The sequence below is a fragment of the Ostrea edulis genome, chromosome 5 (assembly GCF_947568905.1).
Source record: "Ostrea edulis chromosome 5, xbOstEdul1.1, whole genome shotgun sequence".
NCBI classification, from domain to species: Eukaryota; Metazoa; Mollusca; class Bivalvia; order Ostreida; family Ostreidae; genus Ostrea; species Ostrea edulis.
In genome coordinates, this window is record NC_079168.1 from 7,338,500 (window position 1) to 7,359,961 (window position 21,462).

At 36.2% G+C, this 21,462-nt stretch overlaps 2 protein-coding genes across 12 annotated transcripts in view; both read right to left on the reverse strand.

Annotated features, from left to right (window-relative positions):
- Window positions 1–488: 488 nt before the first annotated feature.
- Window positions 489–15,751, reverse strand: LOC125650008 (uncharacterized). Of its 8 annotated transcripts, none has more exons than XR_007360863.2 (3): window positions 14,568–15,723; window positions 9,756–9,818; window positions 489–626 (listed from the first exon to the last, which is right to left on the reverse strand). XR_007360863.2 is itself a non-coding variant. In XM_048877946.2 (3 exons), exons 2-3 carry the CDS (start codon window positions 9,756–9,758, stop codon window positions 2,501–2,503), a joined length of 780 nt encoding a protein of 259 aa, XP_048733903.1. In that variant the 5' UTR covers window positions 9,759–9,818; window positions 14,568–15,751; the 3' UTR covers window positions 813–2,500. The 8 variants fall into 8 exon arrangements, 3 of the variants coding, with proteins under 3 accessions (XP_048733903.1, XP_048733894.1, XP_048733899.1); XR_007360861.2 differs by lacking the exon at window positions 14,568–15,723 and adding an exon at window positions 10,035–10,458; XR_007360860.2 differs by lacking the exon at window positions 14,568–15,723 and adding an exon at window positions 10,035–10,407 and having other exon boundaries at window positions 9,756–9,811.
- Window positions 15,752–19,371: 3,620 nt separating this feature from the next.
- The window catches only part of LOC125650022 (uncharacterized), a 41,590-nt gene continuing 39,499 nt past the window's right edge, over window positions 19,372–21,462 (reverse strand). For 2 of the 4 annotated variants that reach the window (XR_008803520.1, XR_008803518.1), the window contains one exon: window positions 19,372–20,141. The gene's annotated coding sequence lies outside the window, so the exon portion shown is untranslated. Of the gene's footprint in view, window positions 20,142–21,118; window positions 21,298–21,462 lie in introns of all 4 variants that reach the window. The other 2 variants (XR_008803519.1, XR_008803521.1) reach the window with 2 other exon arrangements.

Here is a 21,462-nt window from a genome sequence, read left to right on the forward strand (position 1 = left end):
TCGTTTCTTCAAATCTTCATGATAGTGGAAACGTATTTCCGTAATTGGAAACACAATTTCACGTATTCCTGATGGATAAAATTGGGTGTGTCCTCTTTGAAATATAAAAATAACGATAATTTAATACAACGAAAATAAATTATAAATAGATATGAGACATACATTAATATCGCTTTCTTACAATCACAGTACTGCAGTAGATCATTCAACAGCCAATGATTCACTAAAACATCCATTAGTTGTTATTCTAGAATAAAAGTTCTGACAATGCAATTCCCAGGGATGACCCCTACAACTAAAACGTCCTCAAAATGTCTGGCAAAATTTCTTGCTTTCTCGTTCCATGGAGAAATATGCAGATCTAAAGTATCTTCGTCCGTCAAATCTATTATATTACATGTATTTATGTTGATGTTCATTTCCACAGCCCTTTTGGGATACGTAAACGTATTGGCGCTGAATCTCTTTATGGCCGACATTGACTTGCAGCAGGATATAAATTGCGAGCCCGGCCCTTTCGATCCATGCTCCACATGATCTTCGACGCTCATATTGGAATTCGATTTTTTTGCACTGAGGCCAACCGCAGGATCCTCATCTGGCCGCAGTAGTCTGTACAATGTTATCTGGAAATAAAATTCCTATTTAAGATATCTTATACAGAAATGTTTTGCATCCGTTCCTCCGTCCAAAAGTATATGAATCATGATTATAGATCCTGATTAAATCGGTAACAAATATACATAATCAACACATTAGTACATTTAAAGAAAAATTCAGAACAATGAAAAAGTAAAGATAACAAACAATGATCAATCTCCTTTTCATTTATACGTAAAAATTCAGAACAATGAAAAAGTAAAGATAACAAACAATGATCAATCTCCTTTTCATTTATACGTTGATTTAGTCCCGTGAGGATCTGGGTTAGAATAGGTCCTCAGTATTCCTTGCTTGTCGTAAGAGGCGACTAAATGGGGCGGTCTTTCAGATGAGACGGCACAAACCGAGGTCCCGTTTACAGCAGGTGTGGCACGATAAAGAGCCCTCCCTGCTCAAAGGCCGTAAGCGTCGAGCACATGCGTAAATTTAATAGCCCTTTACCGGCGATGTTGATGTCTTGATATGTGTAAAATATTCTCGAAAGGGACGTTAAACATTATACAATCAATCAAAACGTTGATTCGACATAACCCAGTGAACTTGAAATAAAAGACACCACAGAGTCTTCCATATCTGCTTCGTATTTGGAAACTGTATTCTATGGTCGTTATAATGATATCGTTTGCCATTACAGCATGTCATTGGGTCAAATACTGTTTGAAGTGTGTCATACCGATTCTTAGGCCGTTTTATACACACTGAATTTGATTACGGATTACTCCGTTTACCTGATCAATATACACGGCGTCTAACCGATCAAGATACAAGGCTCACGTCGTGTGACTGGTCAACAGGGGATGCTTAACACTTAGGCACCTGATTACATATCTGGTATATCCAGGAGTCCATGTTTGTCCTACTGCTAATTTCGCATTCTTAATGAGATTGGTCACTGTTATTGTAACGTGTTCTCTTCCGTTTACGGGATCCCTCAGTTACTAAACTGAGACCGAGACTCTATAATGATGTTTACTTATATATAAAACTAATAATCGCCTGCCAAAATATACAAATACGGCGAAACGAGTTCCTCTCGTGAAAATAAAATGATTACCCTTAATTACTTAACTAACTAATCACTAATAAAAATCACTATCAAAATAATCAACTAAGATCAACCAACTATATACAAAATGTTACTTTAGAAAAAATATTACTCAACGGATGAGCAAAACCTCCTGCCTTAAAAAAGGTGAAATGAGTGCTCAACAAATGAGTACTCAGCTACTCAGCACTTTTATTTTATAACGATAAACACTATATCTGTCCACTAAGGACTAGTCGAGCTATTCCCGCGAGAGTAAGGATACTTTATCCACGTTCTCTTATGGGAAACTGTCGGCTTACCTAAAATCTTCTCGCAGCAACTTTACACTTCGAAAGCCAAACTAACACTGAAAGTGCTGACGCTAGCGGGATGACGTTTATATACCCTTATAGCGGAAGTCAAGGTCACATGCCAACTAATGGCGCCAAATTCAAATTTAATAACACTATTTACATTACACTACCCCCTCCCAAGAGGAATGCGTCCCGCATTTCTACATTCTAATCATTTCTATGAATCCACTTAACTAAACTCTTCATACTAACTGTAACTCAAAAACATCTTGGCATTTATCTCAAAAGAGCTCAAGTAAGACAAAAATTTTCATCATATATCAATATACATGTACAATATAATATGCAATACTACTTTAAGCAAATCTCTACATAACAAAGAATAAACCACATGAGGAGAAAAAAAATGTTATATTATATAACCAGTTTACTCAGGAACAAATATGAGTATTATCTATACATTAAACTGAGTAAACTAGAAAAATTACTGTTCCTTTTACAGTTTGATAACAACTTCTTCCTCTACTACATGACTAACTCTAATGGTACCATCATCAGATCTAGTTGTGACAGTCTTTTCAACTCTGCTATACTGAGTTGGCTCAGTCTGCACTGCAACATGTTTTAGTGTCTTATCTTTATTGTTCACAGACCGCGCTTGAGAAGGTCCAGGGATAGATGGTACAACCGCATCCACTTCACATCCATGACCTGAGTTTCTTCTCACGTCGGGAGCATGCGTTGTCTTTATACTTCCAGTTGAGAACTTGGATTTCTTTGCAGGAATGAATATTTCAGGCATTGTTCTTTTTCTTACGACTCTACCAAGAATCAACGAATTCTGCACCTCCGCTTCTCTCTCACTCACTTGATCTCTTCGAGCTGAAGACTCATCAGGATCCTCATCGAAGTTTATTACACTATTGTCAGGTACAACGTTGCTTATGTTCTGTTCTTCTGCATCAGTGTCATTAGGACTTGAGTCACTGGAGAGCTGTAAGTCTTCACGAAGACTAGATATAGGTGCTGGAACCTTCTCATTTTGCTCAGTTTTCTCATTTGGGTGCTTAGACTTTTTGTGTCTGTTTAAATTAACTTTTCTCAGTGAAACATAAGGGCACTTATCACACTTCAACTGTTTTTCTTGTTGTTTCTTTCCGCACTCTAGAACATGATTAAGTAGAGCTTCGGGATTTGATGTGCAAAATGTACACATCGGACAATTCTCAGGCTGTTTCCTCGGGGTTGTCTTGGTGTTAACCATGATGTGATTCTACAAAGAGAAAAATCATGACTTTAAATGCTTTAGTACCATTTAGTGTCATAATCAGCTAACCATGTTGGTAATTGCTTGGTACGTTGTGGTCTGAGATTTTGCTCAAGTGGAGATGAGTTATCTGACTCATTTGGTACATTATTATCTGACTCTTGTGCATAACTGTCTGCGTAAACTTCAGGCAAATTCTCCCTTTCGCCTGAGATTAATTGAGATCGTACAGGTCTCATACGATCTACATGAATTACGTGAGGTATCCCTCTTGGTCCGCAATCTACTTTGTAATTTATATTGGAACATTTGGCTATAACTTTAAATGGACCATGCCAAAAGCTGGTTAGTTTTGGCGACAGACCACTTTTATGTCTAGGGAAGTATACATAAACAAGGTCGCCATTTTTGTAATCTTCCCAGTTGAGTTAAATTTCATTTCTGCTTTATCACTCGCTCTCTTTGTCTCACGTGAACGATTTCGTCTCATTGTTATGACGTCTTCATCTTTTCTAAGCGCATATGGACTCTCATTTTCTTCAAAATTTGGCAACTTATGCTCATCAATTGTTCTACTCATTGATCTTGAGTTTCTCACTCTAGCCTCTAAATGTGTGTCATTTTCTGTCTCTTCTACTTTTCCTGTTGAGAATCTTACTTTAGGTCTGGCACCACTATATTCTTCTCGATCACAAGTCTCCGTACCTGGGAAGTCTGCATACTCGGAAGGACGCCCCGATGCTAGCCCAGAATCATGCTCGTCAACTGGGTTACTCACTGCCAGAGTCGACTTTGGGGTCGAATGCTCAATCCTGCCGGCCTCTCTCTTAAATGAGTTCTCAATTCTTATCTGCTCAATTTGTCCTTCAAGGGCAGTGATCTCGTTCTCTATTTCTTCTATACTTTTATCCATATTCATTTCAAGAGTACAAAAAAAACAACAAAAAAACCTGAGTCTCGAGGATCCCACCGCTGCCACCAAAAATATGTAACGTGTTCTCTTCCGTTTACGGGATCCCTCAGTTACTAAACTGAGACCGAGACTCTATAATGATGTTTACTTATATATAAAACTAATAATCGCCTGCCAAAATATACAAATACGGCGAAACGAGTTCCTCTCGTGAAAATAAAATGATTACCCTTAATTACTTAACTAACTAATCACTAATAAAAATCACTATCAAAATAATCAACTAAGATCAACCAACTATATACAAAATGTTACTTTAGAAAAAAATATTACTCAACGGATGAGCAAAACCTCCTGCCTTAAAAAAGGTGAAATGAGTGCTCAACAAATGAGTACTCAGCTACTCAGCACTTTTATTTTATAACGATAAACACTATATCTGTCCACTAAGGACTAGTCGAGCTATTCCCGCGAGAGTAAGGATACTTTATCCACGTTCTCTTATGGGAAACTGTCGGCTTACCTAAAATCTTCTCGCAGCAACTTTACACTTCGAAAGCCAAACTAACACTGAAAGTGCTGACGCTAGCGGGATGACGTTTATATACCTTATAGCGGAAGTCAAGGTCACATGCCAACTAATGGCGCCAAATTCAAATTTAATAACACTATTTACATTACATTATCTTCACATTTTCATACCTTTTATGACAGTTGTACGCTTGCCACTTTCTTGACGTCACTACATGATTACCGGGATTTCCCTTTATGTTATCTCGTTTGAATGCCTCATATATCCATGCAACACATCCGACCTTCCATATATATTTATCCCTATGCGAGGTGAGTAAGCAATCTGTATTACCCAAACTTCCTCTATTATTTAACATTTTCCATTTTACTAGAATTGGACTTTGAATTTGCAAATCAGCTGTTATTTCATAAGCAAGAGACCCACAGGCCTTATCGGTCACCTGGGTACCAGTGAAAAAGTATCACTACTCCCAAAGGCTATGAAATCTAGAAAAAAAATCCTGTTCTGATTATCTAAGTTAAATTCTAATATTCAGCAACAGTATAAAACAATATGTGTTCTTAAAACTTCAATTCCCTCAAAAGTGCATATACTGATGAAAGGGTTTACATAATATAATGGATGTATGAACATTAAAAGAAATGACTAATTTGGGCCCGTCCTAGAGTCAAAACCCTGGGTTGTGAAATTCACCATTTTCTTCTCAATCCTTTTCTGTAATTCCTAAGTATGCAGTTTTAATTTTATACAGTATCAACAAACTTCCACATAAATACTATATACTAAATTTGGCCCCACCCTTGAGTCAGAACCACTACCTCTGGGATCATCAAATTTACAACTTTGGTAAAGGAGTACTTGATCTTTCTGAATATCTATTTAGTTTTAATTTAGTACCAATAGCACTAAAGAAGATACCATTTAAGTGTTTTACACATAAACACTATAAAGTAAGTTTGGCCCCGCCCTGGGATTAGAGCCCCTGCCCCGGGATCACAAAATTTACAATTTTTGTAGAGGCCTTCTTGTTCTACATCACTATGCATTTAGTTTTTCTTACACATGTGATATAGATTTTTGAAAATTTGTCATTTTTGGACAGTTTTTGCCCCAACCCTAAGGCCCCAGGGGTGCTGGAGTCCTGAAATTTACAATTTATGTCCCCCTTGTTCCAAAGATGCTTCATAGCAAATTTTAAAAGAATTGGAATGATGGTCATCAAGAAGTTAAAAATTTCTATTGTTCACACGTTTAATAACTAACCATTTTGGCCCCCAACTAATACCAACCCCTACACCTTTATTCATAAAATATACAATTTTCGTAAATGACTACCCGCTCTTTGTAAACATCCATTTAGTTTCAATTTAGTATCAATAACACTAAAGAAGATGTTATTTAAGTGTTTTACACATAAACACTATATACCAGGTTTGGTCCCGCCTTGGGGTCAGAACCCCTACCCCGGGGTCATGAAATTTCCAATTTTGGTAGAGGCCGTCCTGTTGTACATCACTATGCATTTAGGTTTTTTCACGTGCGGTTTTAGAGAAGAAGATATTTGAAAATTGGTCAATTTTAGGCGGTTTTTGCCCACCCCTAAGGCCCCAGGGGTTCAGGAATCCTGAAATTTTCAGTTTATGTCCCCCTGTTCCAAAGATGCTTCATACCAAATTTGAAAAGAATTGAAGCGATAGTTATCAAGAAGAAGCAGAATTTGCATTGTTCACACATTTCATAACTAACCATTTTGGCCCCATCCTGATATCAAAACCCCTTACCCTGGGATCATTAAATTTACAATTATAATTAAGGACTACCTGGTCTCTCTAAATATCTTGTATTCTAAATATCCATTTAGTTTCAATTTAGTATCAATAGCACTAAATATTCTGTTATTTAAGTGTTTTACACTTAAACGCCATATACCAAGTTTTGCACCGCCCTCGGGTCAGATGCCCTACCCAAGGGATCATGAAACTTACAATTTTGGTAGAAGCCTTCTTGCTCTATATCACTATCCATTTAGTTTTTCTTACACGTGTGCGGTTCTAGAGAAGATTTTTGAATTTATTTTTGTTTGCCCTGTCCCTACATGTAGGACCCTAGGAGTCCTGAAATTTACAAGTTATGTCGCACTTGTCCAAAAGATGCTTGATACGAAATTTAAAAAGAATTGGAATAGTATTTTTCAAGAATAAATCAAGAAATTGCAATTGTTAAAGCACGACGACGGACAACAACCAATTGCAAACTCAGGTGACCTAAAACAAAACTGTCATCAAGGACATTTTTCCTAAGGTAGTGTTTTTCTAAGCTTTGTATGTATATGCTTGCAAAGAGTTGCAATAATTAAAGTTAGCAAAACATTGTAATTTACAAGTTAGCATTGTAATTGTGTTTCCTATGTATCGGGGTTTTGAAGTTGAGAACCTTTCTTGGGAACAAATGTCTACGTAAGACCCTGGATACCTGTCTTTAATCTTAGGTCTGATTAATTTTGTAATTTAAATGGTTCAAAAGGTGTAAAATTGATTTTCAGTGATACCCTTAAATTTTTAAACTAAAATTCCAATAGCCAATTACATTTTACACAAATATGTACTTCCTACATTTATCAATACTCACCATCTTTTCCAGATTATGCAAACAAATCTTGTTAAATTGTGTTAAAAGATGTGTGATAAAGCGATTTCCGTCTGTCTGTATACAGAGAGTACGAGGAAAATTTAGTTTTCCTTTCTTTTTAATTTCGTAGAATGTTTTAAATACTCTATTGTTTGTTTAAGTTATTTATACCTCTGGTATATTCAGGGGTCCGTCATATAACCCATCTAATTCTTTCATTACTTTTGGTTTAGTAAACTCAGAAAGATAGATGGTACACATTTTTGTTTTAACATGCCATAAATAAATAGAAATAAAAACAAATCGTACAAACATAAACACATTGCTGGATCCAGTATTGTATTGTTTATTTCTAGGAACCATACCGTTCACAGGTTTTACGTATATATATAAAATAATTTGCACAATAATCTTTTAACAACTAAAAACTCAACTTGATGACAAATGGGATGACTTCAGCTTCATCATCGTCAAATTCCAACATTCATGTAGCAATATTTCATTATCACCTGTAAATGGCGTTTACATCCCTCAATTGATTCGACACGCAAGTGCTTGTTCTGTGTATGATCTGTTTTTAAATCGAGGCAAACTACTGACAAACAAGTTGATGTAACAGGGATTTCAACAGTCTCGATGAAAGTCAGATTTCGTAAATTATACGGTCGTTATTACGATCTAGTTTGCCAATACAAACAAATGTGTCATAAACATAGAAGGCCCTGACCTGTACTTACATGTAATCTCTTTATTGGAGAAGACCAATTTGTTCAAAGATGAATAAAGAGGGGGATTTAAGGTAATGCTTATTTGATACGCCCATCATAATCGTATTCTAGAAAGGTGCAAAGCGTCTATCCGATAGCGAATCTGTTCCGTCTATAAGCACCTTGTAAGGCTAAGATCAACAAACCTCTTTCTTTTGCTGGACGAAGTCTATTAATTTTCAATGTCAAGGTAAAATTTACGTCAATAAGTTTGTAGTTACTTGCTTGATTGATGTTTTCCGCCACACTCAACAATTTTTCAGTTATCTGGTGGCGCCCAGTTTTTATTGGTGGAAGAGAGAACCCAGATACAATGTACCTGGAAAGAGACCACCGACTTTCGGAAGTAAACTGGGAAACTTTCTCACTTACCGGCGCGAGTGGGATTACAAAACAAGATATAAACAGCACTAATAAATCTAAGATAATCAAACCAGATGGTATAATTTCTCCATTGTAAACTTTCCATATTTATGTAGCATGTTTACATTATCACCTTCATATGGTGTTTATGTCTCTCAGCTGATTCGATACGCAAAAGCTTGTTCTCCGTATGATCAATTGCTAAACCGAGGCAACCTACTAACAAATAACTTTATATTATAGGGTTCCAACAGCTCGTTTAAAGTAATATATTTGCGAATTAAATGGTACTAAAAATGGTTTTGTTTGCAAATATAAGCTATCATCGACTGAATGCTGTCTGATGTGTTTTGTCTATTGTTAAGCCGTTCGTCTCATACTAGTTTTGCTTACAAATTATTCCATTGCAGGTGAAGGTTTGCAAAATTTAGGCTTAAGACCTTTGAACAGGAGGGAATCTTTATCTGTCCACACCTTTTGTGACACGGGGCCTCGGATTTTGCGGTCACATCCGAAGGACCGCCCCATTTAGTCACCTCTTACGACAAGTAAGGGGTGCTGTAGAGTTATTATAACCCGGATCCCACGAGACCTAGGGAATTTCGTAGGCACAAAACAAGATAGGAATAGTACTGATTAGGCCAAACTTATGCACATTTAAGCATCATGAACGCGATCTACATTAGTAATAGTATGGTGATATGTTTCAGTCTCAATACCTTATGGAAAAAGATGAAAATGTTACTAATAAAACTAAGATAACCAAACCTAGTATACACATTTCCCATAGCAAAAAGGATCCTTATTACGTGTATGTTTTGTGTCAATTGTCATACTTTCATGGGTAATAATGCTGGAAACACAGTTCTAGAAAGGTTAGGGTCGAACATGATGTACTCGCTCCCCTTAGTGTTGGTACCAAGTGTATTTTCCAAGTAATTATGATGTTGCTTATCAAGTTAAACTTTATCAAAGTGAAATCTTTCTTCCATTCAATGTTTAACAAAACCATCTTGGAACTAACATTTTATTGATTGTTTCCTATGGTAGAGAAAGTTCCGGGGAAACCCCCCCCCCCCCATCAGACCTATTTTTAACCAATGAATAGTTTATGATTTTGATCTCAAATCTTTCATGAAATACTACATTTCTGAAAGTATTGGACGTGCGCATTCTGGTATGTGAGCGTTGCTCTTGTTTTCAAAAACAAAAAAACAAAACAAAACAAAAAAACACGACAGCAACATTTTTCATACACCCTTCATGTAAGATACTCACCATTTTAACCAGAATTACTCTGTAAACGAATCCCGCTGACCTGTGTAAGAGAATGTCTGAAACCTAAAGTACAGGAAAAATTTAGTTTTGTTTCCATTTTGATTACATAGAATGCTTTAAATTTCAGAAAATACGCACATAGCAATGGGTTTTTCCCCCCAATAAAACATTTTTATTACTTTGAAATATATATCTATCTATTTATCTATCTATACCATAACTTTCACTGGAACTTTCAGAGAACTGAATATTTAATTCTTGGATATCAATATTCCTTACCTAAATTTTATCGGAACGATTCTCTCTATTTCACAACTGACAATTGAATAGTCTTTATTAAAAACTTCCTTGAGCAGTGTACAGATTATGTTAACTATGATCATTGAAACGCGGAGGAAAGCATGCATATATTAGCACAACGGTGCGTCTCCTCGACAATGATTTCTAAAAATAGATCAATTCATTTCATCAGAGACATACATCTATATATAGCAGCTTAGTCATCAGACAAGCATCTATAAACTCAACCACAGAATGCATATAATTCATATTGGGTACAGGTACAAATTTCATTTGGATCCACTGGAACAGTACTTCGGACATTTTCTTCATAAAGGAGGAGCCAACCATAATCGCACAGTTTACGATGTTCGAAATACAATGACATAACTTATATAACCCAAACCTTGATCCCGAAACAAGGAATACGACAGATGAGAACATGATAGTCAAGAAGAAGACAATGATTCAACTGACACTGAATGAATTTGATGCAGTATCTAAATTATTCTCGACACTATTGCAAAAAATGACTTCTTTGAACACTATACATGCAACTATGTCGACATTGCAATCCCGTGGGGATCCGGGTTAGAATAGGTCCTCAGTGCCCCTTGCCTTTCGTGAGAGGCGACTAAATGGGGCGGTCCTTCTGATGAGACCGCAAAAACCGAGGTCCCGTGCCACAGCAAGTGTGGCACGATAAAGATCCCTCCCTGCTCCATGGCCATAAGCGCCGAGCATAGGCCTAAATTTTGCAGCCCTTCACCGGCAATGATGACGTCTCCATATGAGTGAAATATTCTCGAGAGGGACGTAAAATAATATTCAATCAATCAATCGACATTGAATACTCTAATTTGTTATTGTTGATATGATTAACGGCAAACTAACAACTCAACTTTATGACAAACGGGATGATTTCAGCTTCTTCATCGTCAACTTTATGTAGCAATATTCCATTATCACCTGCATCTGGTGTTTATACCTCTCTACAGATTTGATACGCAAGACCTTGTTCTCCGTATAATCAATATTTAAATTGACACAGGCTGCTGACAAACATTTTGGTAGAGGCCTTCCTGCTCTACATCACTATGCATTTAGTTTTTGTCAACATGTGCAATTCTATAGAAGAAGATTTTTTGAAAATTGGTCATTTCATGGCAGTTTTTGCTCCAGCCCTAAGTCCACAAGGTGCAGGAATCCTGAAATTTTAAATTTATACCCCCCCCCCCTTGTTCCAAATATGTTTCATACCAAATTTGAAAACAATTGGAATGATAGCTATCAAGAAGAAGTTAAAACGTCTATTGTTCACACATTTAATAAGTGACCATTTTGGCCCCTCTCTGATACCAAAACCCCTAGCCCTGGGATCATCAAATTTACAATTTTGGTGAATTACTACTTACTAAATATCTATTTATTTTCAATTTACTATCAATAGCACTAAAGAAGATGTTTTTTCAGTGTATTACACACAAACATTATATACCAAGTTTCGCCCTGCTCTGGGGTCAGAAGCCCTACCCCGGGGATCATGAAATTTACAATTGTGGTAGAGGCTTTCCTGCTCTACGTCAGTATGCATTTAGTTTTTCTTACACGTGTGTGGTTCTTGTGAAGATTTTTGAAAATTGGTAAATTTGAGCAGCTCTTGCCCTGCCCCTAGGAGAACAACAGTCCTGAAACTCATAATCTATGTCCCCCTCGTCCAAATGATGCTTCATGCTAAAATTGAAAAGAATTGGACTGCTAGTTATCAAGAAAAAGGTAAAAATGTTCAAATGTTAACACACGACGACGGAAGACAACCAATTGCAATAGGTCACCTGAGTTTACTCAGGTGACTTAAAAACGGATCTCCCGTGTCACAGTAAGTGTGACACGCTAAAGAACCCTCACTGCTCAATGGCCGTAAGCGCCGGCCATAGGACTAGATTTGAAGCCCTTCAACGGCAATGGTGAAGTCTCCATGTGAGTGAAAAAGTTAAGGAAGATACAATCAATCAATTTCAACTAATTCGATACGCAACATTTTCGTCTGCGTATGATGAATTTCTTAACCGAGGCAGGCTACTGACAAATAAGTTGATGATTTTGTTTGCAAATATAACCAATCATTATCATGATTTTGTTTGCAAATATAACCTATTATTGGGTCGAATGAATGCTCCCAGAAGTGTTTTATAGCTATTCGTTTCATACTAGTTTTGCGTACGAATTATCCCGTATACATAATCAAGATAGAGGGTTCTCAGCAAGTTAATCCGACATTCCTCTGGCTCTTACTCCCGCTTTTATATCATGACATGTCCGTGGGAGAGTCAGATAAACTCCGACAAATGAAGCATCTCTTGAATTAGGTCGCTGCTTCTTTGAGCATGACGTCAGCACGCGATGAACACAACATTCCATCGTTTAAACGGCGATAGGATCGTATTAATCATGGTCTGTTTGTAGAATATTCTTCCGATAACTGAATCCTCACGTCTTGGAAGATACATCCGCGAAATAAAGTTGTTAGAGATAGGTAAAACGGCGACAGCAGTGGGTGTCGCTCAATTCCCACTTTTCAATATGGAGTCCGCTCTGACTCTCCCCCGCACATCTCACAATATAAGAGCAGGGGAAAGAGTCAGAGGAATCTCGGATTATCGGCAAATGCGATTGAAAAAGAATGAATATTTGGTAACTTCACCTTCATGGAGACTTCACCTTTGGTATTTAGATGGGTTCCCATAAGCTTGGACTTCAATTTGCCTAGATATAGACCATCTTATTCGTGTTCTTGTTCTTCATCTTCTTTCAACCATAGTCCAGCTGGACATGTCATTACTGGTGATGTTGATATAGTTGAAAATGAGGACCTCAAATCATTTATTCTAAAAGGTCCTAAATACAAAGAACCTTGGCCTTTCAATTGGCGATAGATCTTCATCAATATTATGAATTCTGTCGAAGATTATGACAAACGATGGCATAAATATGAAAAAGGGAGCTTGATACATTGTCAGAATAGGTTAAAAGCATAAGAGGAACATTAAAATCCCGCATTAGACATATTAAAACAAAATTATGTACCATCTATCCTTCTGTGTTTAGTAAACCAGAGGTGATAAAAGAATTAGATAGGTTACATGCGGAGTATGATTTGGTTCGAGTTGACAAAGCTTGTAACAACATTGTCTTTGTAAGGCTCATTATTGCAAACTGTATTTTAAACGAACTTGGCATTAATACCGCTTTTGGTAGTTCTACTTATACTCCAACTACCCTTTCAAAAGATGAAAATCTTCAAAACCATGATTCAGTTTTAGACACATTTAATATCCCAGTCAATGGCTCGAATGAACATGAGTTACCGTACCTATACTGGATTCCTAAACTACATAAAACCCTTGCAAACAAAAATACATTGCTAGGTCTAGTAAATTTTCTACCAAACCCCTAACGTTGCTCCTCACGAAAATATTAACACCTATAAAGGAGAAACTTCAAACTGACTGTGCGACTACACATACCGGAAGTGGTATAATCAAATGTGAATTCTAAAATTTTTTACAGAACTTTTAGTAAACTTGAAATCGCAAAACTTTTCCCAAATCAATAACATCAAAACCTATGACTTTTCAACACTTTACACGATAAATTAAAGACGAGATTTTTTGATAACATAGACAGTTTCTTCTTCAACAAAAAAGGGGAAAACGGAAATATTCATATCTAGTGATCAGTCATCCAAAAAATAACTGTTAAACACCACTCTGATTCCACGCACAAGTACTCTGAAGTTGAAATAAAAAATATGCTAGAGTTCCTCATTGACAATATCTTCGTGGTCTTTGGTGATCAGGTCTTCCAACAGTCTGTTGGAATCCCCATGGGCACGAATTGTGCTCTATTGTTAGCTGCCCTGTTTCTATATTCATATGAAGCAGAATTTATTCAAAAACTTCTACGTGAGAAGAAAAAAGCTCTTGCTGTGACCTTCAATTCGAAATTGGGATATATCGACGATGTTTTGTCTATTAACAATAATATGTTCATTCATATGTCTATTCAATATATACCTGTGAGCTCGAAATAAAATACACCATAGAGTCGTCCACTTCTGCTTCATACTTAGATATTTTATTGGAAGTAGACATTAATGACAAACTGACAACTCAACTGTATGATAAACGGGATTATTTCACCTTCTCCATCGTCAACTTCCCATACTTAAATAGCAATATTTCATTATCACCTGGATATGGTGTTTATATCTCTCAACTGATTCGATACGCAAGAGGTTGTTCTGCGTCTAGTCAGTTTTTAAATCGGGCCAAGCTACTGACAAACAAGTTGATGGAACAGGGGTTTCAACAGTCTCGATTGAAGTCAGTATTTTGCAAATTCTATGGTCGTTATAACGATCTAGTTCGTTAATACAACCTATCACTGGGTCAAATGCTGTCTGACGTGTTTCATACTGATATTTAGGCCGTTCTTAACACACTGATTTTGACTACGGATAAATATGTTTACCTGCTCAGGATATAGGGCTCACGGGGGGTTTGAACGGTCGACAGGGGATGCATACTCCTCCTAGGCACCTCATCCCACTGATCTCTGGTGTGTCCAGGGGTCCGTGTTTGCCCAATTGTGTTGCTTATAGGAGATATGAGATTGATCACTGTTTGTTATCTTCACCTTTCATTATAGGATTTTTTAGATTGATGATCACTGTTATTTTCAAATATCATAGATGTTTGTCTATCTAACCCTTTGTGGGTCAAATGAAAACAATACTTGCAAATCTAGGATTATCAAACGTGGTGCGCATGTTCCACATGGTGAGAGAAAGATGCTTATTGTTTTTCAAGGTCATAGATTAAAAGTCAAACGTACATTGTTAGGATTATTGTATGTTGTTTAGCGTCCCTCTCGAGAATTTTTAACTCATATGGAGACGTCACCATTGACAGTGAAAAGCTGCAAAATTTAGGCGTATGCTTGGCAATTACGACATTTGAACAGGGAAGGGCCTTTATCGTGCCACACCTGCTGTGGCTCAGGGCTTCGGATTTTGTGGTCTGTCTCATCCGAAGGACCGCACCATTTAGTTACTTTTTACGACAAACAAGGTGTATTGTAGAGTTATTCTATCCCGGATCCCCAAGGACGTAGGAAATTTGATAGGCATAAAACAAGACAGAAATAGTACTGTTTAGATCAAACTTATACACATTTAAGCATCATGAATAATGATAAATAATGGAGTGCGCATGTGTTTCAGTCTGTTCATTCATATTGATACCTTGTGGGAAAAGATTTAAAAAGTACTAATAAAACTAACCAAACAAACCTAGTATACACATTTCCCATAGCAAAAGAAGGGTGCTTATTATTTGTTTTGTCAATTGTCATACTTTCATGGGTAATAATGCTGGAAACACAATTCCAAAAAAGGTCAGGATCGAACATGTTGTGCAGGTTCCCCTTGGTGTTGATACCAAGTGGTTTTCAAAGTAATCATTATATTGCTTCTCAAGTTAAACTTAATCAAAGTGAAATCTTTCTTCAATTCAATATTTAACAACACCATCTTGGAACTGACATTTTATGGATTGTTTCTTATAGTAGAGAAAGTTCCGGTTGGAAACAAACATCAAACCTATTTTTAACCAATGAATGGTATATGATTTTGATCTCAGATTTTCCGTGAAATACTGCATTTCTGAATATATTGGACGTTCGCATTATGCTATGGGAGCGTTCCTCTTGTTTTTAAAAAAGCGACAGCAATATTTTTCATACACCCGTCATGGACGATACTATCTTCACCAGAATTAAAGGAAGTGGACATGAGCAAATATTTGCTGCATAATAAACTTACTAAACCTCCTGAAACTAAATAATGTGGCTGAATCTAATTTCCTTGTTTCTATTACGAGGTTGAATCAATTAAACACTCTAAGTTAAATGTTTATGGAGGTCATCCATTATTTCCCAACATGTCTCTGTGTTCTGACGTAGATGAGACGCATTACTGTTGTTGACTAGGTCACTGTTATACAGCAAAAGAAGTTCATGGACTCATATTAGAATTAATGGATAAGGTTTTGGAGCAAAAATAATTTATATCAAATCTAATTTTAATGCATTAAGAAAAAGAAGAAAACACCCTCTAAAAATATCTCCAGCAACTCCAACTTCTGAACTTACTCAGAAGAACTGTATATTTCAAGATGCCAAATCAATTAATTTTGTTACATTTTAGAATATTTAGAGATAATTAAGGAGACAGTGTCATATAAAAGTACTTCAACATTGTAATTTATAGATTTTATAATAATTGATGTACATGGACCACAGATAAATTTTGGAGATCAATTTACAATTTTTAAAAATATACTTATTCAGAATCTGTATCAAAGGCTGAGGTTTCAAGAAATCCTTGATAATTGCAGTGCTCTTTAGTAAATGATCTCTTAATTTGTCACAACAAATGAGGGTAAAACTACTCTGATCCCACCCGAGAGGCTGACCGCGTCTGACCTAGTTAATAAACTGTCTGTAGGGTATTAATCTTGATAGTATGTCTCCAACAGAATTGTTACTGTGTTCTATCACGTGTGTGTAATTGGAAATATCAACACCCAATGCCATGTTGTGTTTAGATTTAATACATGTGAATACAGAAGATATTTTTCATTTTCATGTTTTCCTTACTTGTTTAACAAGATGTTATACAAGTCCTCTGAGACCTTTCCTCTCTGGATATATAAATCCATGGATAAATGTAAGCTGTATCAATTATAACAGGACTTAGACACACCGTGTCAAAATATATGTGTAGAGAACTGCACTTTATTTGTATATATCTATGTAATCTGACACAAAATGTTCAAACTCGTGACAACGAAGATACCCCTTGAATGTACATAACTACAGTTTCCCTAAGCAAACAAATCAAGGAAAATTCCTCTCTCATTAATATCAACTGCTGATGAAGAGGTACCATTCTGAGAAACAATTTCTTCCTCTGTAACATCTGGTTCAAACTAATATCCCACATTTTATTAAATTTCTGCTGATGACATTTTAACGTTGATGCTTATAATGTGCCAAAAATACACAATGTGTAGTGCTGCCCTCTGGTGGATGCTAAGAGATAACCCAGCAGGGAAGTAACAATGTTTTGTCCCCCACCACAACGGGGAGGGGGACATAGAAATACCGGTGTCCGTCCGTCCCACTTCACTTTGTGGATACAACTCCTCAGAAACCACTCAACGGATTTTGTTCATATTTCATAGGATTGTTAGTCACCATTTGTAGTTGATCATATTACGCCCCCATTTTGATTCGACAATTTTTACAGTAACGTGACTTTGTTGAATTTGTACATGTTACACTGTAGGAACATTTTGTGGATGCAAACCCTCAGAAACCGCTCAAAGGATTTTGTTCATATTTTGTGGGATTGTTAGTCACCATATGTAGTTGATAATATTGCCCCGTCATTTGTTTCGACAAATTCTACAGGAGTTATGGGACTTTGTTGAATTTTTAGATGCAACACTTTGTGGACGCAACTACTCCAAACCGCTCAACGGATTTTGTTCAAATTTTGTAGGATAGTTAGTTACCATATGTAGGTGATCATATTGCGCCGTCATTTTTTTCGACTAATTTTACAGGAGTTACGGGACTTTTGTGCTTCAACTTTTTTTTTGCGGCGGTGGGGTACATGGCTATGTGTAGCAATCTTGTTCAATATGGAAGCTCCAAAGGATTAAAAAGATTAGTTAATCTTTATGAAATATCTCCCTACGGAAGAAAGCTACATCTTAAAGGACACATCTCATGTTTTCAAAGTATACAAAATTACATGCATTTTGTCTTCATTACGCTTATAGTAATTAATTCCCATAGCTCGTTTGCCGAAATATTGCGATAATTAACCACAATATAGACTTAAATCTAAGCTCCGATTTCAAAAATTCTAGTTAATTAGTTAGGTAGTGACGTGGTACAGTGACGTCACATGCGCCCTTCTTCGATCAACAGATTGTGAAAGTAGTGTAAGATATTATTCAAAACTCAGCTTTTAGGGGCCTAATTTATTCACCATGGACAACATTTGAATCGATGTTGACAAATTTCCCCGTGTCTTAAATGTTTTTGCCACCAGTGCATACAAATAGCGATGTAAATGCCCAAATATAGCGAGGAAAGCAAGTATGAAATCGGCAATGTTGCAAGTAAATAATGTTTATATCGGTCGCTGCCTACACTCTATTTGGTAATGTTATTCCTTTATACATCTGTAATTGGCGCTGTTTTTCTAAAATAAACAGTGTAATTATTATTTATTTTTGGATTAGACAAATTATAATACGTTACATTGCTGACAACTATACCCTATAGGTGTACAGTGTAGCTACTGTCGCGGGTGCATTTCGGAGAGAGAGAGAAAACACACACACGTCAATAAAAAATAATCAAATTTAAAGTGGAAATCACAATATTTTATTTTCAGAAAGCAATCTTATTATTTTTGAATTGTGATATGCACGTCGTTAGGTACATGTAGTGGGAGCACGGCGTTATACTGACGCACTCGGTCAAGATATTATGAGTTCAATGAGAAATAATTCTATAATTCTATTTAAAGTTAAGAAATGCAATATTCTATTATTTATAATTAAAAGTTCAATTATTTTGTATCTTTAAATTTTTTGTAAATCAACTAGCTGGTAGAAACTGGGAGCATAAGTTATATGTTGAATCACAAGGTGAAGGTCAGTTGATCCGAGTATGTATTGAATTCAAGATGCATATGCTATACGCACATCCTTGCTTAGCTTCGATATATCCATTTTCTCACAGTTTAGCTGGGTTTCTGTCCTAGCAGTTTTCGAAAAGGTGATTGGGTGTTTTTTAAAGGTAAAGTTCTTGCTCCAACAAAAAATTATCCCCGTGTTTTTTCTCATACCTTCCATTGAAAAATATTCAGTCTAATTCCTTTCTACCGATTTGTACATCCTTACACGGCACAAAACATATTAATGCAATGTTATTTACAAGCCGTTAATGTGGTAATTGGTGTTTTGTCGATTAAATCTAATCTGTTTATGAAATGGCTATTAGATGTTTTCAAACCTTAGGGCACATATGACGTCACACACGTAAAATAGCGAAAGTGAATATGCATATCGCAAAATTTGAATTTCATCGCTTTCCACTCAAAAACTACGCAAAATATTTTATTAAAAACATATTTGAAGTACTTTTACTTCTTGAAAAGAATTAATTTAGCTGAGAAAATGAAAAAGTTAAGAAACATGCGTTGTGTCATTTATTGATTTTCAGAATTCATTATATACATCCAAGTGACAAATTTAAACCCTTTGTCACATTTTCATGTTCACTTCCTTTAAATGAATCCCGTTGACCTGTGTAAGAGAATTTCAAATTTCTGAAACCTAAAGTACAGGAAAAGTTTGGTTTTGTTTTCATTTTGATTACACAGAATGCGATAAATTTCAGAAAATACGCACACAGCAATGAGTTTGTTTGTCAATATAAATATTTTTATTACTTTGAAATATCTATTTCTATCTATCTATCCATCCATAACTTTCATCTGAAATTCCAGAGAACGGAATATTTAATTCTTTAAACAATATTTATTCGTAAATAATTTGATAATAATGTTTACAAACACTGTCTTATAATAGATTGAGAAACAAGCCAAAAGGCTTATATTAATCTCGCTCTCAATAATGTTACAAGTAAGAGGTGAATAAAAATTCTAAGTATACTAATAAGTCATATACCAACTATTACAATAATACATGTAAACAAAAGACGTAGGAACGAGAAAGAAAAGCCGGATTCGAGTATAGAAAGAAATATAACACGTTTATATAATTATATGATAAATGTTGATACAGATCAAATGAATATAAACTACATGTATCAACAACGTTGAAATAACACAGGCTTTCTACTTATTACAACCCTGGTGCACAGAAGTATTCATTGATCATTAGAACGATGAGGAAAGCGTGCATATACTAGCACAAAGGTGCGTCTGCTCGACAATGATTTCTGAAAATAAGTCAATTCATTTCATCAGAGACATATATAGCAGCTCAGTCATCAGACAAGTATCCATGAAATCACAGGCACTCGAAATTATGTCAATAAGTCGCTCAATAAAGCCAAAGATGAAACCCCCTATCCCCTCTATATGTAAATACACAAGGTGTGCAAAGCCATTTTAACACCCTCGTCAATTCAAGGTTCAATTAACCATAGATTATGATGAAATCAACAACAAAATGCAAAGTATTCCACAGGCAGCTGAAATCATGTCAATAAGTCACTCAATAAAGCGAAAAATTAAAAATCGTACCCCGTCTATATATATAAATACACAAAGTGTCCAACGACATTTTGACCCCTTCGTCGATTCAGGCTTTAATTAACCATAGAAATCGGATATGCGTATCGGCGTGCGTATAACACAGAGTTCAATGATAATACTATGAACCATTATTTAGAGACGTCAACTGATGTTGATCACGCCACGGAAAAAAATTGGAAGTTTTCATGGATTTAAGTTCATAGCATTATCAGTGCATTAGAATTGAAAGTTTGGAAGGAATGAATAGTGAGAACAATTATATTTGACATACATTAACATTAACGGCAAACTGACAACTCAACTGTATGACAAACGGGATGATTTCAGCTTCTCCATCGTCAACTTCCCATATTTGTGTAGCAATATTCCATTATCACCTGCATATGGTGTTTATATATCTCAACTGATTCGATATGCAAGAGCTTGTTCTAGGTATAGTCAGTTTTTAAATCGCGGTAAGCTACTGACAAACAAGTTGATGGTACAGGGCTTTGAACAGTCTCGATTGAAGTCAGCATTTCGCAAATTCTATGGTCGTTATAACGATCTAGTTCGTCAATACAACCTCGCATTGGGTCAAATGCTGTCTGACGTGTTTCATACCGATTGTTAAGCCGTTCTTGGCACACTGATTTTGACTGCGGATAACTCCGTTTACCTGGTCAGGATATAGGGCTGACGGCGGGTGTGACCGGTCAACAGGGGATGCTTACTCCTCCTAGGCACCTGATTCCACCTCTGGTGTGTCCAGGGGTCCGTGTTTGCCCAACTATCTATTTTGTATGGCTTGTAGGAGTTATGAGATTGATCACTGTTCGTTATCTTCACCTTGCATTCCTACAATCACAGTACTGTAGTAGATCATTCAACAATCAATAATTCACTGAAACATCCATTTCATTGTTCCTGTTATTCTATAATAAAAGTTTCGTTAATGCCATGTGGAGGCATATACCCTACAACTAAAACTTCCTCAAAACGTCTGACATAATTTCTTGCTTT